The sequence below is a fragment of the Lampetra fluviatilis genome, chromosome 22 (assembly GCF_964198595.1).
Source record: "Lampetra fluviatilis chromosome 22, kcLamFluv1.1, whole genome shotgun sequence".
Taxonomy (NCBI): domain Eukaryota; kingdom Metazoa; phylum Chordata; class Hyperoartia; order Petromyzontiformes; family Petromyzontidae; genus Lampetra; species Lampetra fluviatilis.
In genome coordinates, this window is record NC_136296.1 from 8696914 (window position 1) to 8710291 (window position 13378).

The following is a 13378-nucleotide window of genomic DNA, read 5'->3' on the forward strand; positions in this document are numbered from 1 at the left end:
CGATCTCACTCTGGGGACGATCTCACCCTGGGGACGATCTCACTCTGGGGACGATCTCACCCTGGAGACCATCTCACTCTGGGGACGATCTCACCCTGGGGACGATCTCACTCTGGGGACGATCTAACCATGGGGACGATTTCACTCTAGGGACGATCTCACCCTGGGGACGATCTCACTCTGGGGACGATCTCACCCTGGAGACGATCTCACTCGGGGGACGATCTCACCCTGGGGACGATCTCACCCTGGGGACGATCTCACTCTGGGGACGATCTCACCCTGGAGACGATCTCACTCTGGGGACGATCTCCCCATGGGGACGATTTCACTCTAGGGACGATCTCACCCTGGGGACGATCTCACTCTGGGGACGATCTCACCCTGGAGACGATCTCAATCTGGGGACGATCTCACCCTGGGGACGATCTCACTCTGGGGACGATCTCACCATGGGGACGATTTCACTCTAGGGACGATCTCACCCTGGGGACGATCTCACTCTGGGGACGATCTCACCCTGGAGACGATCTCACTCTGGGGACGATCTCACCCTGGGGACGATCTCACCCTGGGGACGATCTCACTCTGGAGACGATCTCACCCTGGAGACGATCTCACTCTGGGGACGATCTCACCATGGGGACGATTTCACTCTAGGGACGATCTCACCCTGGGGACGATCTCACTCTGGGGACGATCTCACCCTGGAGACGATCTCACTCTGGGGACGATCTCACCCTGGGGACGATCTCACCCTGGGGACGATCTCACCCAGGGGACGATCTCACCCTGGAGACGATCTCACTCTGGGGACGATCTCACCCTGGGGACGATCTCACCCTGGGGATGATCTCACCCAGGGGACGATCTCACCCTGGGGACGATCTCACCATGGGGACGATTTCACTCTAGGTACGATCTCACCCTGGGGACGATCTTACTCTGGGGACGATCTCACCCTGGGGATGATCTCACTCTGGGGACGATCTCACCCTGGGGACGATCTCACCCTGGGGACGATCTCACTCTGGGGACGATCTCACCCTGGAGACGATCTCACTCTGGGGACGATCTCACCCTGGGGACGATCTCACCCTGGGGACGATCTCACCCTGGAGACGATTTCACTCTGTGGACGATCTCACCCTGGGGACGATCTCACCCTGGGGACGATCTCATCCAGTGGACGATCTCACCCTGGAGACGATCTCACTCTGGGGACGATCTCACCCTGGGGACGATCTCACCCTGGGGACGATCTCAACCTGGAGACGATCTCACTCTGGGGACGATCTCACCCTGGGGACGATTTCACCCAGGGGACGATCTCACCCTGGGGACGATCTCACCATGGGGACGATTTCACTCTATGGACGATCTCACCCTGGTGACGATCTCACTCTGGGGACGATCTCACCCTGGGGACGATCTCACTCTGGGGACGATCTCACACTGGAGACGATCTCACTCTGGGGACGATCTCACCATGGGGACGATTTCACTCTAGGGACGATCTCACCCTGGGGACGATCTCACTCTGCGGACGATCTCACCCTGGAGACGATCTCACTCTGGGGACGATCTCACCCTGGGGACGATCTCACCCTGGGGACGATCTCACCCTGGGGACGATCTCACTCTGGGGACTATCTCACCCTGGGGACGATCTCACTCTGGGGACGATCTCGCCCTGGGGACGATCTCACTCTAGGGACGATCTCACCCTGGGGACGACCTCACCCAGGGGACGATCTCACCAAGGGGACGATCTCACCCAGGGGACAATCTCACCAAGGAGACGATCTCACCCTGGGGACGATCTCACCATGGGGACGATCTCACCCAGGGGACGATCTCACCCTGGGGACGATCTCGCCCTGGGGACGATCTCACTCTAGGGACGATCTCACCCTGGGGACGATCTCACCCAGGGGACGATCTCACCCTGGGGACGATCTCACTCTGGGGACGATCTCACCCTGGAGACGATCTCACTCTGGGGACGATCTCACCCTGGGGACGATCTCACCCTGGGGACGATCTCACTCTGGGGACGATCTCACCCTGGAGACGATCTCACTCTGGGGACGATCTCACCATGGGGACAATTTCACTCTAGGGACGATCTCACCCTGGGGACGATCTCACTCTGGGGACGATCTCACCCTGGAGACGATCTCACTCTGGGGACGATCTCACCCTGGGGACGATCTCACCCTGGGGACGATCTCACCCAGGGGACGATCTCACCCTGTAGACGATCTCACTCTGGGGACGATCTCACCCTGGGGACGATCTCACCCTGGGGATGATCTCACCCAGGGGACGATCTCACCCTGGGGACGATCTCACCATGGGGACGATTTCACTCTAGGTACGATCTCACCCTGGGGACGATATTACTCTGGGGACGATCTCACCCTGGGGACGATCTCACTCTGGGGACGATCTCACCCTGGAGACGATCTCACTCTGGGGACGATCTCACCCTGGGGACGATCTCACCCTGGGGACGATCTCACCCTGGAGACGATTTCACTCTGTGGACGATCTCACCCTGGGGACGATCTCACTCGGGGGACGATCTCACCCTGGGGACGATCTCACCCAGTGGACGATCTCACCCTGGAGACGATCTCACTCTGGGGACGATCTCACCCTGGGGACGATCTCACCCTGGGGACGATCTCACCCTGGAGACGATCTCACTCTGGGGACGATCTCACCCTGGGGACGATCTCACCCTGGGGACGATCTCACCCAGGGGACGATCTCACCCTGGGGACGATCTCACCATGGGGACGATTTCACTCTATGGACGATCTCACCCTGGGGACGATCTCACTCTGGGGACGATCTCACCCTGGGGACGATCTCACTCTGGGGACGATCTCACCCTGGAGACGATCTCACTCTGGGGACGATCTCACCATGGGGACGATTTCACTCTAGGGACGATCTCACCCTAGGGACGATCTCACTCTGGGGACGATCTCACCCTGGAGACGATCTCACTCTGGGGACGATCTCACCCTGGGGACGATCTCACCCTGGGGACGATCTCACCCTGGGGACGATCTCACTCTGGGGACTATCTCACCCTGGGGACGATCTCACTCTGGGGACGATCTCGCCCTGGGGACGATCTCACTCTAGGGACGATCTCACCCTGGGGACGACCTCACCCAGGGGACGATCTCACCAAGGGGACGATCTCACCCAGGGGACGATCTCACCAAGGAGACGATCTCACCCTGGGGACGATCTCACCATGGGGACGATCTCACCCAGGGGACGATCTCACCCTGGGGATGATCTCGCCCTGGGGACGATCTCACTCTAGGAACGATCTCACCCTGGGGACGATCTCACCCAGGGGACGATCTCACCCTGGGGACGATCTCACCCTGGGGACGATCTCACCCAGGGGACGATCTCACCCTGGGGACGATCTCACCAAGGGGACGATCTCACCTTGGGGATGATCTCACCCTGGGGACGATCTCACCCTGGGGACGATCTCACTCTGGGGACGATCTCACCCTGGGGACGATCTCACTCTGGGGACGATCTCACCATGGGAACGATCTCACCATGGGGACGATCTCACCCTCGGGACGATCTCACCTGGCAATGGAATATCGCTGTGCCACGTCGCCACGTGTGTAAAAAAAACGTGCATCTGGGAGACGACACCGCAGAACTGATATCTGATGTTCCCTTCAATTGCCTCGCTCAATTGTGTTGGTGCGCCGTGCCACAGGGCCTGCTACAGCGGTGTTCATCGCTCCGCGATCACGGTTTTAAACCCCTGAGCTGGAACATTCACAAGTGACAAAACATGTGGATTTGTATATATATAACAACAGGTGGCGTCACCACGGCCCTTGTGCTAGGATAGGTGCATCGTGAGGCCAAGTGAATTGTCAAAGGCTTGCTGGCTGGAGGTCACAGCACAGACAGAGGCACCTTGTGTTGACCGGCTGAGATGACTGACAGATCTACATTTCCTGAATTTAGAGTGTTTGGTTGCTATACATTTCCACGTGATAAGCCACTTCATTGAGCTATTATTTGTGGCGAGGTCGCTTCTGAAAAAGTGCGACACAGTTCAGTGGGCCTTACCTGGTAAAAAAAGTGATACATATGTTGAGTAGTTCCTGACGTACGTACTCGGAGATGGAGGTAAGTTAGTAGCTTTCGCCAGGGTTTATTAAAGCGTATCAATACTACACAGGGTACACAACTCCCAGGGGCTAGGGGTCCTACTCTGAGTCCGGGTCCCTGCCGGCTAGCTCCGGTCTCTCTCTCTCTCGTATCGGATCGTGGACTCTGCCGACTCCACCGACCGGAGAGAGAAGCACCTCTACGGCTACCACCGGCTTCTCCCCAGACTCCCTATTCGATCCCTCTCTCTATCCCTGGTTCCCTCTTCACCCTGTTTACTTTACCTGTTACCACGGTGACCCCGCTTACGTCACGGGGTATCCCTTAAGTACCCTAGGAGACGTGACGTCACGTGCACTGCCCAGCGCGCGCGACCCCACGTCCCGTGATGTCATCGCACCGGACAGCGCACACGACGCCACCACTCTCCTCTACTCCTCTACACATATTGAGTGAACCATTCAGAAACACTATTTAGGAGGCAAGAACGTTCACTCTACATTTACGTAACACCGTACTAAATACACCTATCTCTCACTCTGGTTACACACGGGACCACAATACACCTATTCCTCTCCATACGGGATAACTATAGCGGGTGAGAGCAGCCAACGTGCTGTCTGACCCACGGTGTCGAAGACGGAGACGTAGCACTTGGATTCCACTTCACCTGCAGACAGCTCCGATACGTGATCAGATCTCCCCTTTTATCCTTCACTGGCGCGGCCTGGCTCCACCCTTGGCCACGCCCACCTCAGGAATATTCTCGACGGTTCCAGGCTATTCTGACTCTGTCTCCTCGACAGACCTGGTCTGCACTTGAGGACGGCTGCTTGCGTTGTGGCCGAAACGTCGTGAGAATTATTTTATTATGTTTTATTTTTATTATTGTATTATTTCCATTCTACGTGACTTTACCGAAAGAACCAAGAAGATGAATCCCTGCAGTCACGAAAGCTTTAAATAGAAATTTGGTTCCAGGCTACACCGCACCTGTTCCCTCTCTGGCTCCGCCCTTAACCACGCCCCCTTCGGGAACTCTCCAGACGTTTCTCAGCGACTCTTCCCGTGTCCCCGCGTCCACCCTTGGCCCACACGAAATTGATTTCTCTAAGACGATGGTACTTTGCAAGCCTACTGGCTATCAACAAAGATTCGTTCGTGAAGCCATCCATATATACAGACACAGACACAATTTCAACCGAGAGGAAGGTCATAGAGTCAGCAATCATTGGTAAGATGTCATCAACCACTTTGGGTCATGACTTGACTTGTGTTTTCTTGATAATTGTTTTTTTTACCCTTCTATCTGGCAACAAAACTGACACATTTTTTTACAAGGAGTCATGTTTGCATAGACCACAATACCTGCAGTCATAAGGCAAACAAAAAACATAACTCTGATAATGTATGCACTGTCCTTGAAGTTGATTGGTCCACACCCGAGACAGCTTTCCTTGGAGCAGAGTCTCACATGGTGTTTTGGCGTCATCTGGTCCAACACCATGTGAGACTAGGCTCTAAGGAAAGCTGTCTCGGGTGTGGACCAATCAACTTCAAGGACAGTGCATACATATCAGAGTTATGTTTTTTGTTTGCATTATGACTGCAGGTATTGTGGTCTATGCAAACATGACTCCTTGTAAAAATAGGTGTCAGTTTTGTTGCCAGATAAAAGGGTAAAAAAAACAATGATCATATTTTTTACCGGCAAATGAGGTTCCAATGGTTGTGATTTCTTATCAATCAACCTCCACCGTCAGCAGTGTGGTGTGTGGAGCGGGGTGCAGGGATTTGATGGCGGCCCTTTGCTGCATTGGCATTGCTGCTGCGTTGGCATTGCTGCTGCGTTGGCATTGCTGCTGCGTTGGCATTGCTGCTGCGTTGGCATTGCGTTCTACTTGATTAAATATACTTTTTAATAAATGTTTTCTCCTACAACACCAGAGTGCAGCGCCACATTAAATACGCACTACAATGCCAATAGTTTAAAGCGATTTGAAGAAAACATTTCGTGACGTCATATTTAAGGGGTGATCTGACTTTTTGTGATGCCGTGTGACAAGGAGGGGTGGGGCGGGTCAAAACTCGTCCAAAATCGCGTGACGTCATTTATGGACGGCCCCTTAACCAAATTTAGCCGGCCCGGTGACCTTTGCGGCAGAGCAAACGTCTCGTAATTTGAACGCCGCGAGTCGGCATCCTGGTCGGAGAGGGGGGGGGGGGGGTGGGTTGACTCAGCCCATCATCTCTCCGTGGTCGATACAGCGAAGTACCGCTTTGTGGGGACGTCAACAGTGGATAGACTCGCTGAATGTGTAAATCACTGCCTCGGGGCTGTGAGCAGGAGGGGACCAAGCACTGCCTTATCGATGCCCTTTTGCACACGGAACGGCGCTGACTTTGAATGAAACGAGAAGCGCCTGGGGAGGCTGCTGCACCGCTCGGTGAGAAGTTGTGAGCAGCGGTTGTCCCGTGGCTACACTGATCTCTGCCCATGGGAACTTGGAGTTTTCACCACCAGCTCAGGGTTATTACTGTCGCTTTGTTTGAAGGTGTGTGGGGTGGGGGTGGGGGGAGAGGTGAGAAAAACACAACAGGAGTATAAAGTATAGGAAAGTAAACACGTCATTTAAAATATATACAAATAAAACAATTTTTTTTTTTATATTACCAGGTAAAGCCCACCGAGCTATTTGCTTTTTGTGTCAGAAGCGACCTGGCCACAATGATAGCTCAACAAAGTGGCTTATCATGTGGAAATGTATCGCAGCAAAATAATCAAAATAATGAAAATGCATGTTTCAACGTTACACAGACTGTACACGATTTGTGTAACACGAAGTGGATTGAATGACGACCGCGATCTGCTTCAATCTTCGGTGCATTCTGCTCCGGTTCCCACCTCCTGTGTTATATAACGGGCGCGTTCCACGTTATAACGGACGCGTTCCACGTTATAACGGGCACGTTCCACGTTATAACGGGCGTGTCCCACGTTATAACTGGCGTGTCCCACGTTATAACGGCGTGTTTCGCGTTATAACAGCGTGTCCCACGTTATAACGGGCGCGTTCCACGTTATAACGGGCGTGTCCCACGTTATAACTGGCGTGTCCCACGTTATAACGGCGTGTTCCGCGTTATAACATCGTGCCCCACGTTATAACGGGCGCGTTCCACGTTATAACGGGCGTGCCCCACGTTATAACGGCGCGTTCCGCGTTATAACATCGTGCCCCACGTTATAACGGGCGCGTTCCACGTTATAACGGGCGTGTCCCACGTTATAACGGGCGTGTCCCACGTTATAACTGGCGTGTCCCACGTTATAACGGCGTGTTCCGCGTTATAACATCGTGTCCCACGTTATAACGGGCGCGTTCCACGTTATAACGGGCGTGCCCCACGTTATAACGGCGTGTTCCGCGTTATAACAGGCGTGTTCCACGTTATAACAGCGTGCCCCACGTTATAACGGGCGCGTTCCACGTTATAACGGGCGTGTCCCACGTTATAACGGCGTGTTCCGCGTTATAACAGCGTGTCCCACGTTATAACGGGCCAGTTCCACGTTATAACGGGCGTGTCCCACGTTATAACAGGCGTGTTCCACGTTATAACAGCGTGTCCCACGTTATAACGGGCCAGTTCCACGTTATAACGGCGTGCCCCACGTTATAACGGCGCGTTCCGCGTTGTGCGACAATGTTTCCGTATGGAAGAACCGCGTTTTAGTGAAAACAGGCAAAAATCTCGTTTTACTCTTTGATTACAATCGTGCTATCGGCATCATGTCACGAGATAAAGTCTCCGATCTCTCGCAGTGCAATGCAGAACAGCCTGCAGAAGGAGACATCGTAGAACTACTTTCGAGGTGTCGCAGAGTAACATTCTCCAAGCGGCAAAATGCCAGAGCTACAGTTCAGCCAAATAAAGTGACGACCTAAATGTCAGGTGTTGCTCTAGAGAGCCGTTTGACGCATGCACAAACAAAATATCGAGTGATATCCACAACGCTGAAATTGAGTGATGTTAAGCTGAAGCTAATTCAATATCGCGGGGGGTTTTCTTGGGTGCAATATCTATAAGCACACTGATACAGTGATCTCACGGGTAGACACGATGAACGTTTATTTATTTCAGCTGTCACTGATTTACCGGGTCTACGACCACCAACTCAGACGATCCTCGTGAACGTGGATGAATCACGCGCGGCAGACTGCAACATTCAGCTTAGTAACCCAGAACTCCAGCGGCACCTGCCGATACTTTAAACCCGCGGGCGGCCAGCCACACGGTGCCCTCTGAGCAGAGAACGGCTTTAGCATTGAAACTAATACTAAACTAAACTTTTTTTTATTTTTACCACTGAGCCAGAAAGCTTTTATTTTTTATTTCAGAGTAGCGACCTGGCTCTCACAAATCACGTGGAAATGTATAGCAGCCAAATACTTGATAATAATAAAAAATACGAGAATTAAAAAACCGTAGGATTCTAGATTTGAAGCTTTTGTGACTGCAAGGATTCATATTCTTAGGTTTTTTCGGTAAAGCCACATAGGTAAAAAAAATCAAATTAATAAAAGTAAAAATAAAAATGAAATAAAAATCTTTTTTATTTTACTTTTATTAATTTTAATTTTTTACCTACGTGACTTTACCGAAAAAACCCAAGAATAAAAACCGTAGGTAGGACCCAGTGAAAAATCCATTGCTTGAACCAACGCTGACCATACCCTCCCCCCCATGCGCCCCACGCCCACCCACTGGCAGGTCGGTGCCACAATTTTCGACGCTCTCGAGTCCAAGAACGAGGAGGTGGAGAGGGAGAGGCTGCAGAAGCGAGAGAATCTCCTGCGAGGCAAGTACAACGTGAGCAGCGACGACTGGAGGGAGCTCGAGCGAGTGGTCATGCTGTCGGAGCCGCACAGAGCCGGCGTGCAGTGGAAGTTCGCCGGGTCGTTCTACTTCTCCATCACCGTCATCACCACCATCGGTAAGGGGTGGTTGCTGTTCACGAGCCCTATGATGGGGTGTTGCAGCTCGCTGCCACCACCACCCCCCCCCCCGCCACTCACGCCCTAGGTGAACACCGGCACGCGTGCACGAATTGAATTCCCGTGGGACGCGATCGTAGCGGGTGTCGATAGGAATTGACATCCCACGCGCGATAGAACGCAACTCCGATTCGGGTCGCCCGATGTATCGCTCCGGCGCCTGTCTCCCTGCACTACAGCTCCTGTCACCCTGCACCACAGCTCCTGTCACCCTGCACCACAGCTCCTGTCACCCTGCACTACAGCTCCTGTCACCCTGCACCACAGCCCCTGTCACCCTGCACTACAGCCCCTGTCACCCTGCACTACAGCCCCTGTCACCCTGCACCACAGCTCCTGTCACCCTGCACTACAGTTGCTGTCACCCTGCACCACAGCTCCTGTCACCCTGCACTACAGCTCCTGTCACCCTGCACCACAGCTCCTGTCACCCTGCACCACAGCTCCTGTCACCCTGCACTACAGCTCCTGTCACCCTGCACCACAGCTCCTGTCACCCTGCACCACAGCTCCTGTCACCCTGCACTACAGCTCCTGTCACTCTGCACCACAGCTCCTGTCACTCTGCACCACAGCTCCTGTCACCCTGCACCACAGCTCCTGTCACCCTGCACCACAGCTCCTGTCTCCCTGCACCACAGCTCCTGTCACCCTGCACCACAGCTCCTGTCACCCTGCACCACAGCTCCTGTCACCCTGCACCACAGCTCCTGTCACCCTGCACTACAGCTCCTGTCACCCTGCACCACAGCTCCTGTCACCCTGCACCACAGCTCCTGTCACCCTGCACCACAGCTCCTGTCACCCTGCACCACAGCTCCTGTCACCCTGCACTACAGCTCCTGTAACCCTGCACCACAGCTCCTGTCACCCTGCACCACAGCTCCTGTCACCCTGCACTACAGCTCCTGTTACCCTGCACCACAGCTCCTGTCACTCTGCACCACAGCTCCTGTCACCCTGCACCACAGCTCCTGTCACTCTGCACCACAGCTCCTGTCACCCTGCACTACAGCTCCTGTAACCCTGCACCACAGCTCCTGTCACCCTGCACTACAGCTCCTGTAACCCTGCACCACAGCTCCTGTCACCCTGCACCACAGCTCCTGTCACCCTGCACTACAGCTCCTGTTACCCTGCACCACAGCTCCTGTCACTCTGCACCACAGCTCCTGTCACCCTGCACCACAGCTCCTGTCACTCTGCACCACAGCTCCTGTCACCCTGCACCACAGCTCCTGTCACCCTGCACCACAGCTCCTGTCACCCTGCACCACAGCTCCTGTCACCCTGCACCACAGCTCCTGTCACCCTGCACCACAGCTCCTGTCACCCTGCACCACAGCTCCTGTCACCCTGCACCACAGCTCCTGTTACCCTGCACCACAGCTCCTGTCACCCTGCACTACAGCTCCATGGCAGCCACCACTGTCTGTAATGCGGCCATCGTAGTCCTGCTGCCGCTGCTGCTGCAACATTCGCCCCTGCAGCATCAGCAGCGTTCAATTTACGCCGACTTTTAAGAGGCACTTAAAGCCTCCCCCCCACCTCCCCCCACCTGTGTCTATCGCCTGGCTTTCGAGCGGCACCAAGCCTCGGCTCCATTCCCCAGCGCCACGGTCATTCGTGTGCGTGAAATGTTGCGCGCGTTACAAAAAAATCACATCGTTATTATTTGCATCGCAATGCCGACCAAGGCAAGTGCTGCCCGGATGATGTTACATGACCGCAGTTGAGAGCGTTCCCAGTCTCATTAGGGATCAGCGCCAGTCGTCACAGCGTAACCCGAACTACTCGATTTCGGCTGTTCATTTGTACACTGATTGGTTTGGGGTCTTTCTCCCGCACCTCTCGTTAGCGCGGTTGGCTACGAACGGTGCGAAAGAAGTCCAACACACGCGCACACACTGGCAAATCTACACCTGCATATAGCGCCCATCTGTTGCATGGGATTGAGTGAGCCCGTGCCCTTGGATTCATCGGTCATCCGCACCTCCTCGTCCTTCACGTTCATATCGCAACAACAACAACAACAAAAACGCTCTTCGTGTCGGTCAGAAAATGTCTTCAACATTGCACGTGCAGAGTGCACCTCGGCTCCACCCGGCTACCTCATGACCACGTGCACTTTTGTAACCCCCCCCACCCCCCCCCCCCGTTCGTCGTGACCCCTCTCGCCGCGCAGGCTACGGACACTCTGCCCCCGGCACCACGGAGGGCAAGGTCTTCTGCATGTTCTACGCGCTGCTGGGCATCCCGCTCACGCTCGTCATGTTCCAGACCCTCGGCGAGCGGATGAACACATTCGTGAAGCACCTCCTGGAGCGCCTCAAGTGCTGCCTGGGTCTCCGCGAGACTGAGGTGTCCACGCAGAACATGGTGACCGTGGGGCTGCTGTCGTGCGCGGGCACGCTGTGTATCGGCGCCGCCGCCTTCTCGCACTTCGAGGGCTGGACCTTCTTCCAGGCGTACTACTACTGCTTTATCACGCTCACCACCATCGGCCTGGGCGACTTCGTGGCACTGCAGAAGAACGACTCGCTGCAGCGGGAGCCTCCCTACGTGGCCTTCAGCTTCATGTACATCCTCGTGGGCCTCACGGTCATCGGCGCGTTCCTCAACCTCGTGGTGCTGCGCTACCTCACCCTCAACACCGAGGACGAGAAGCGCGACTCCAATGAGCGAGAGTCCCTGCGCCTGGCGGCGGACAACAACCAGCAGCAGCAGCAGCAGCATCAGCAGCAGCATCAGCAGCAGTACGTCATCGACGGAGAAGAGACTCGCAGCAACGGGAAGGCGGTGATCATGCCCGCGGCCGCCACCACCACCAGCACCAGCAGCGGCACGAGCAGCGGCGTGGGTCGGTATCACGGCGCCACGGCGCGCAACGAGGCCGGGCTGCGCTACGCGTGCCCCCAGCGGGGACACGTGGAGCGGCTCTCTCCGCCGTCTCGGCTGTCGGCGCCGCAGCAGCAGCAGCCGCGCCTCAACAGCAGCGCAGCGGCGCTGGTGCACACGGGGGCGTCAGCATCGCACCTCGACGCCGGCTTCAGACGGAGCTCGCGGGGGGCCCCGCCAGGCGAAGAGCCCCCCACGCCGCCGATGGCCTCGTCCGCGCTCAGCTCGTGCTCGGGCCTCTGCGGCTCGTGGAGGGAGTTCAGCGGTAGCAAGTGGAGGCTGCTGGGGATTAGGCGACGCTCGCTTTGATGGCGGTGGAGCGTACGGTGCGCGCTGTGTGTGTGGCACACGCGTGTGTGTGCGTGTATGCCACACACGCACACACACGCGTTTTCGTGTGTGTGCGTGTGTGGCATACACGCGTTTCAACGGAGAGTTTCACGCGGTGACCGTGAATGCTGAACGCGATAGCGTTCCTGCATGGCAGTGTTGCCTGAACTTACGAAGCTGTGACTTCAGACGACTTACGTGATGAAATTGGAGCGGTTGAATGTTCCCCGCCACCCCCCCCCCCCCCGACGCAATCCCTCATCTCCGCCTCCACTTTGAGCTCTCAAACGCGACGGCATTACAAGTTTGAAACTGTAAAAATAAACCATTGACTTTGTTTTAGATCTTTAGAAGCACACACGCGGGTAAGAGAAGATTAAGAATGAAGGTGGCGCCAGGTTCTTTAAATCTACAAATGTATTTAATATTTTGTTTAAACAACTTGAGAAACCAAAAGACAATGAGAGTCGCGTTTGCAAGGGTGACCTTGGGGATTCGTCTACCGATAAGTGGCGATGATTGCTGCGCTAAATTCCAATTGAGTAATTTGCGGGGTAATTTTTGTTTTTCGTTTTGCCCAAATTTGGACTCAGACGCCAGCACTTATGAATGTCCTTCTCGCGCAACTTAAGTCAGGAAATGTTTAAGGTCCAACTGCGTAGTATTATGATGGTTATTACACCCGCAGTATCAACTAGGGTGGCCACTGGATTCGAACCGCGAACCTCTGCAACAAGTAGGCCACTTCAAGCCGCCAATAATGCATTGAAGTAAACGTAAATGTAAAGCGGTTTTGCGCCGATTGACAAATATTGCAGCCAGCAGCATGGATTCACCCTTATGAGGACTCATCAGTGGGCCAGCCATAGCCAAGTAAAGAATCAATGATCTCCCAAAGTGTTTTTTAAAATATATATATA

At 54.8% G+C, this 13378-nt stretch overlaps 1 protein-coding gene across 1 annotated transcript in view; it reads left to right on the plus strand.

The window, feature by feature from the left end:
* Nucleotides 1-12489, plus strand: part of LOC144938427 (uncharacterized) — a 74230-nt gene extending 61741 nt beyond the window's left edge. Inside the window, exons 6-7 of the mRNA XM_078866208.1 lie at nt 8947-9169; nt 11416-12489. Of these exons, the coding sequence (XP_078722334.1) occupies nt 8947-9169; nt 11416-12437 (1245 nt within the window). The 3' untranslated portion in view covers nt 12438-12489. The remainder of the gene's footprint in view (nt 1-8946; nt 9170-11415) is intronic.
* Nucleotides 12490-13378: the final 889 nt, after the last annotated feature.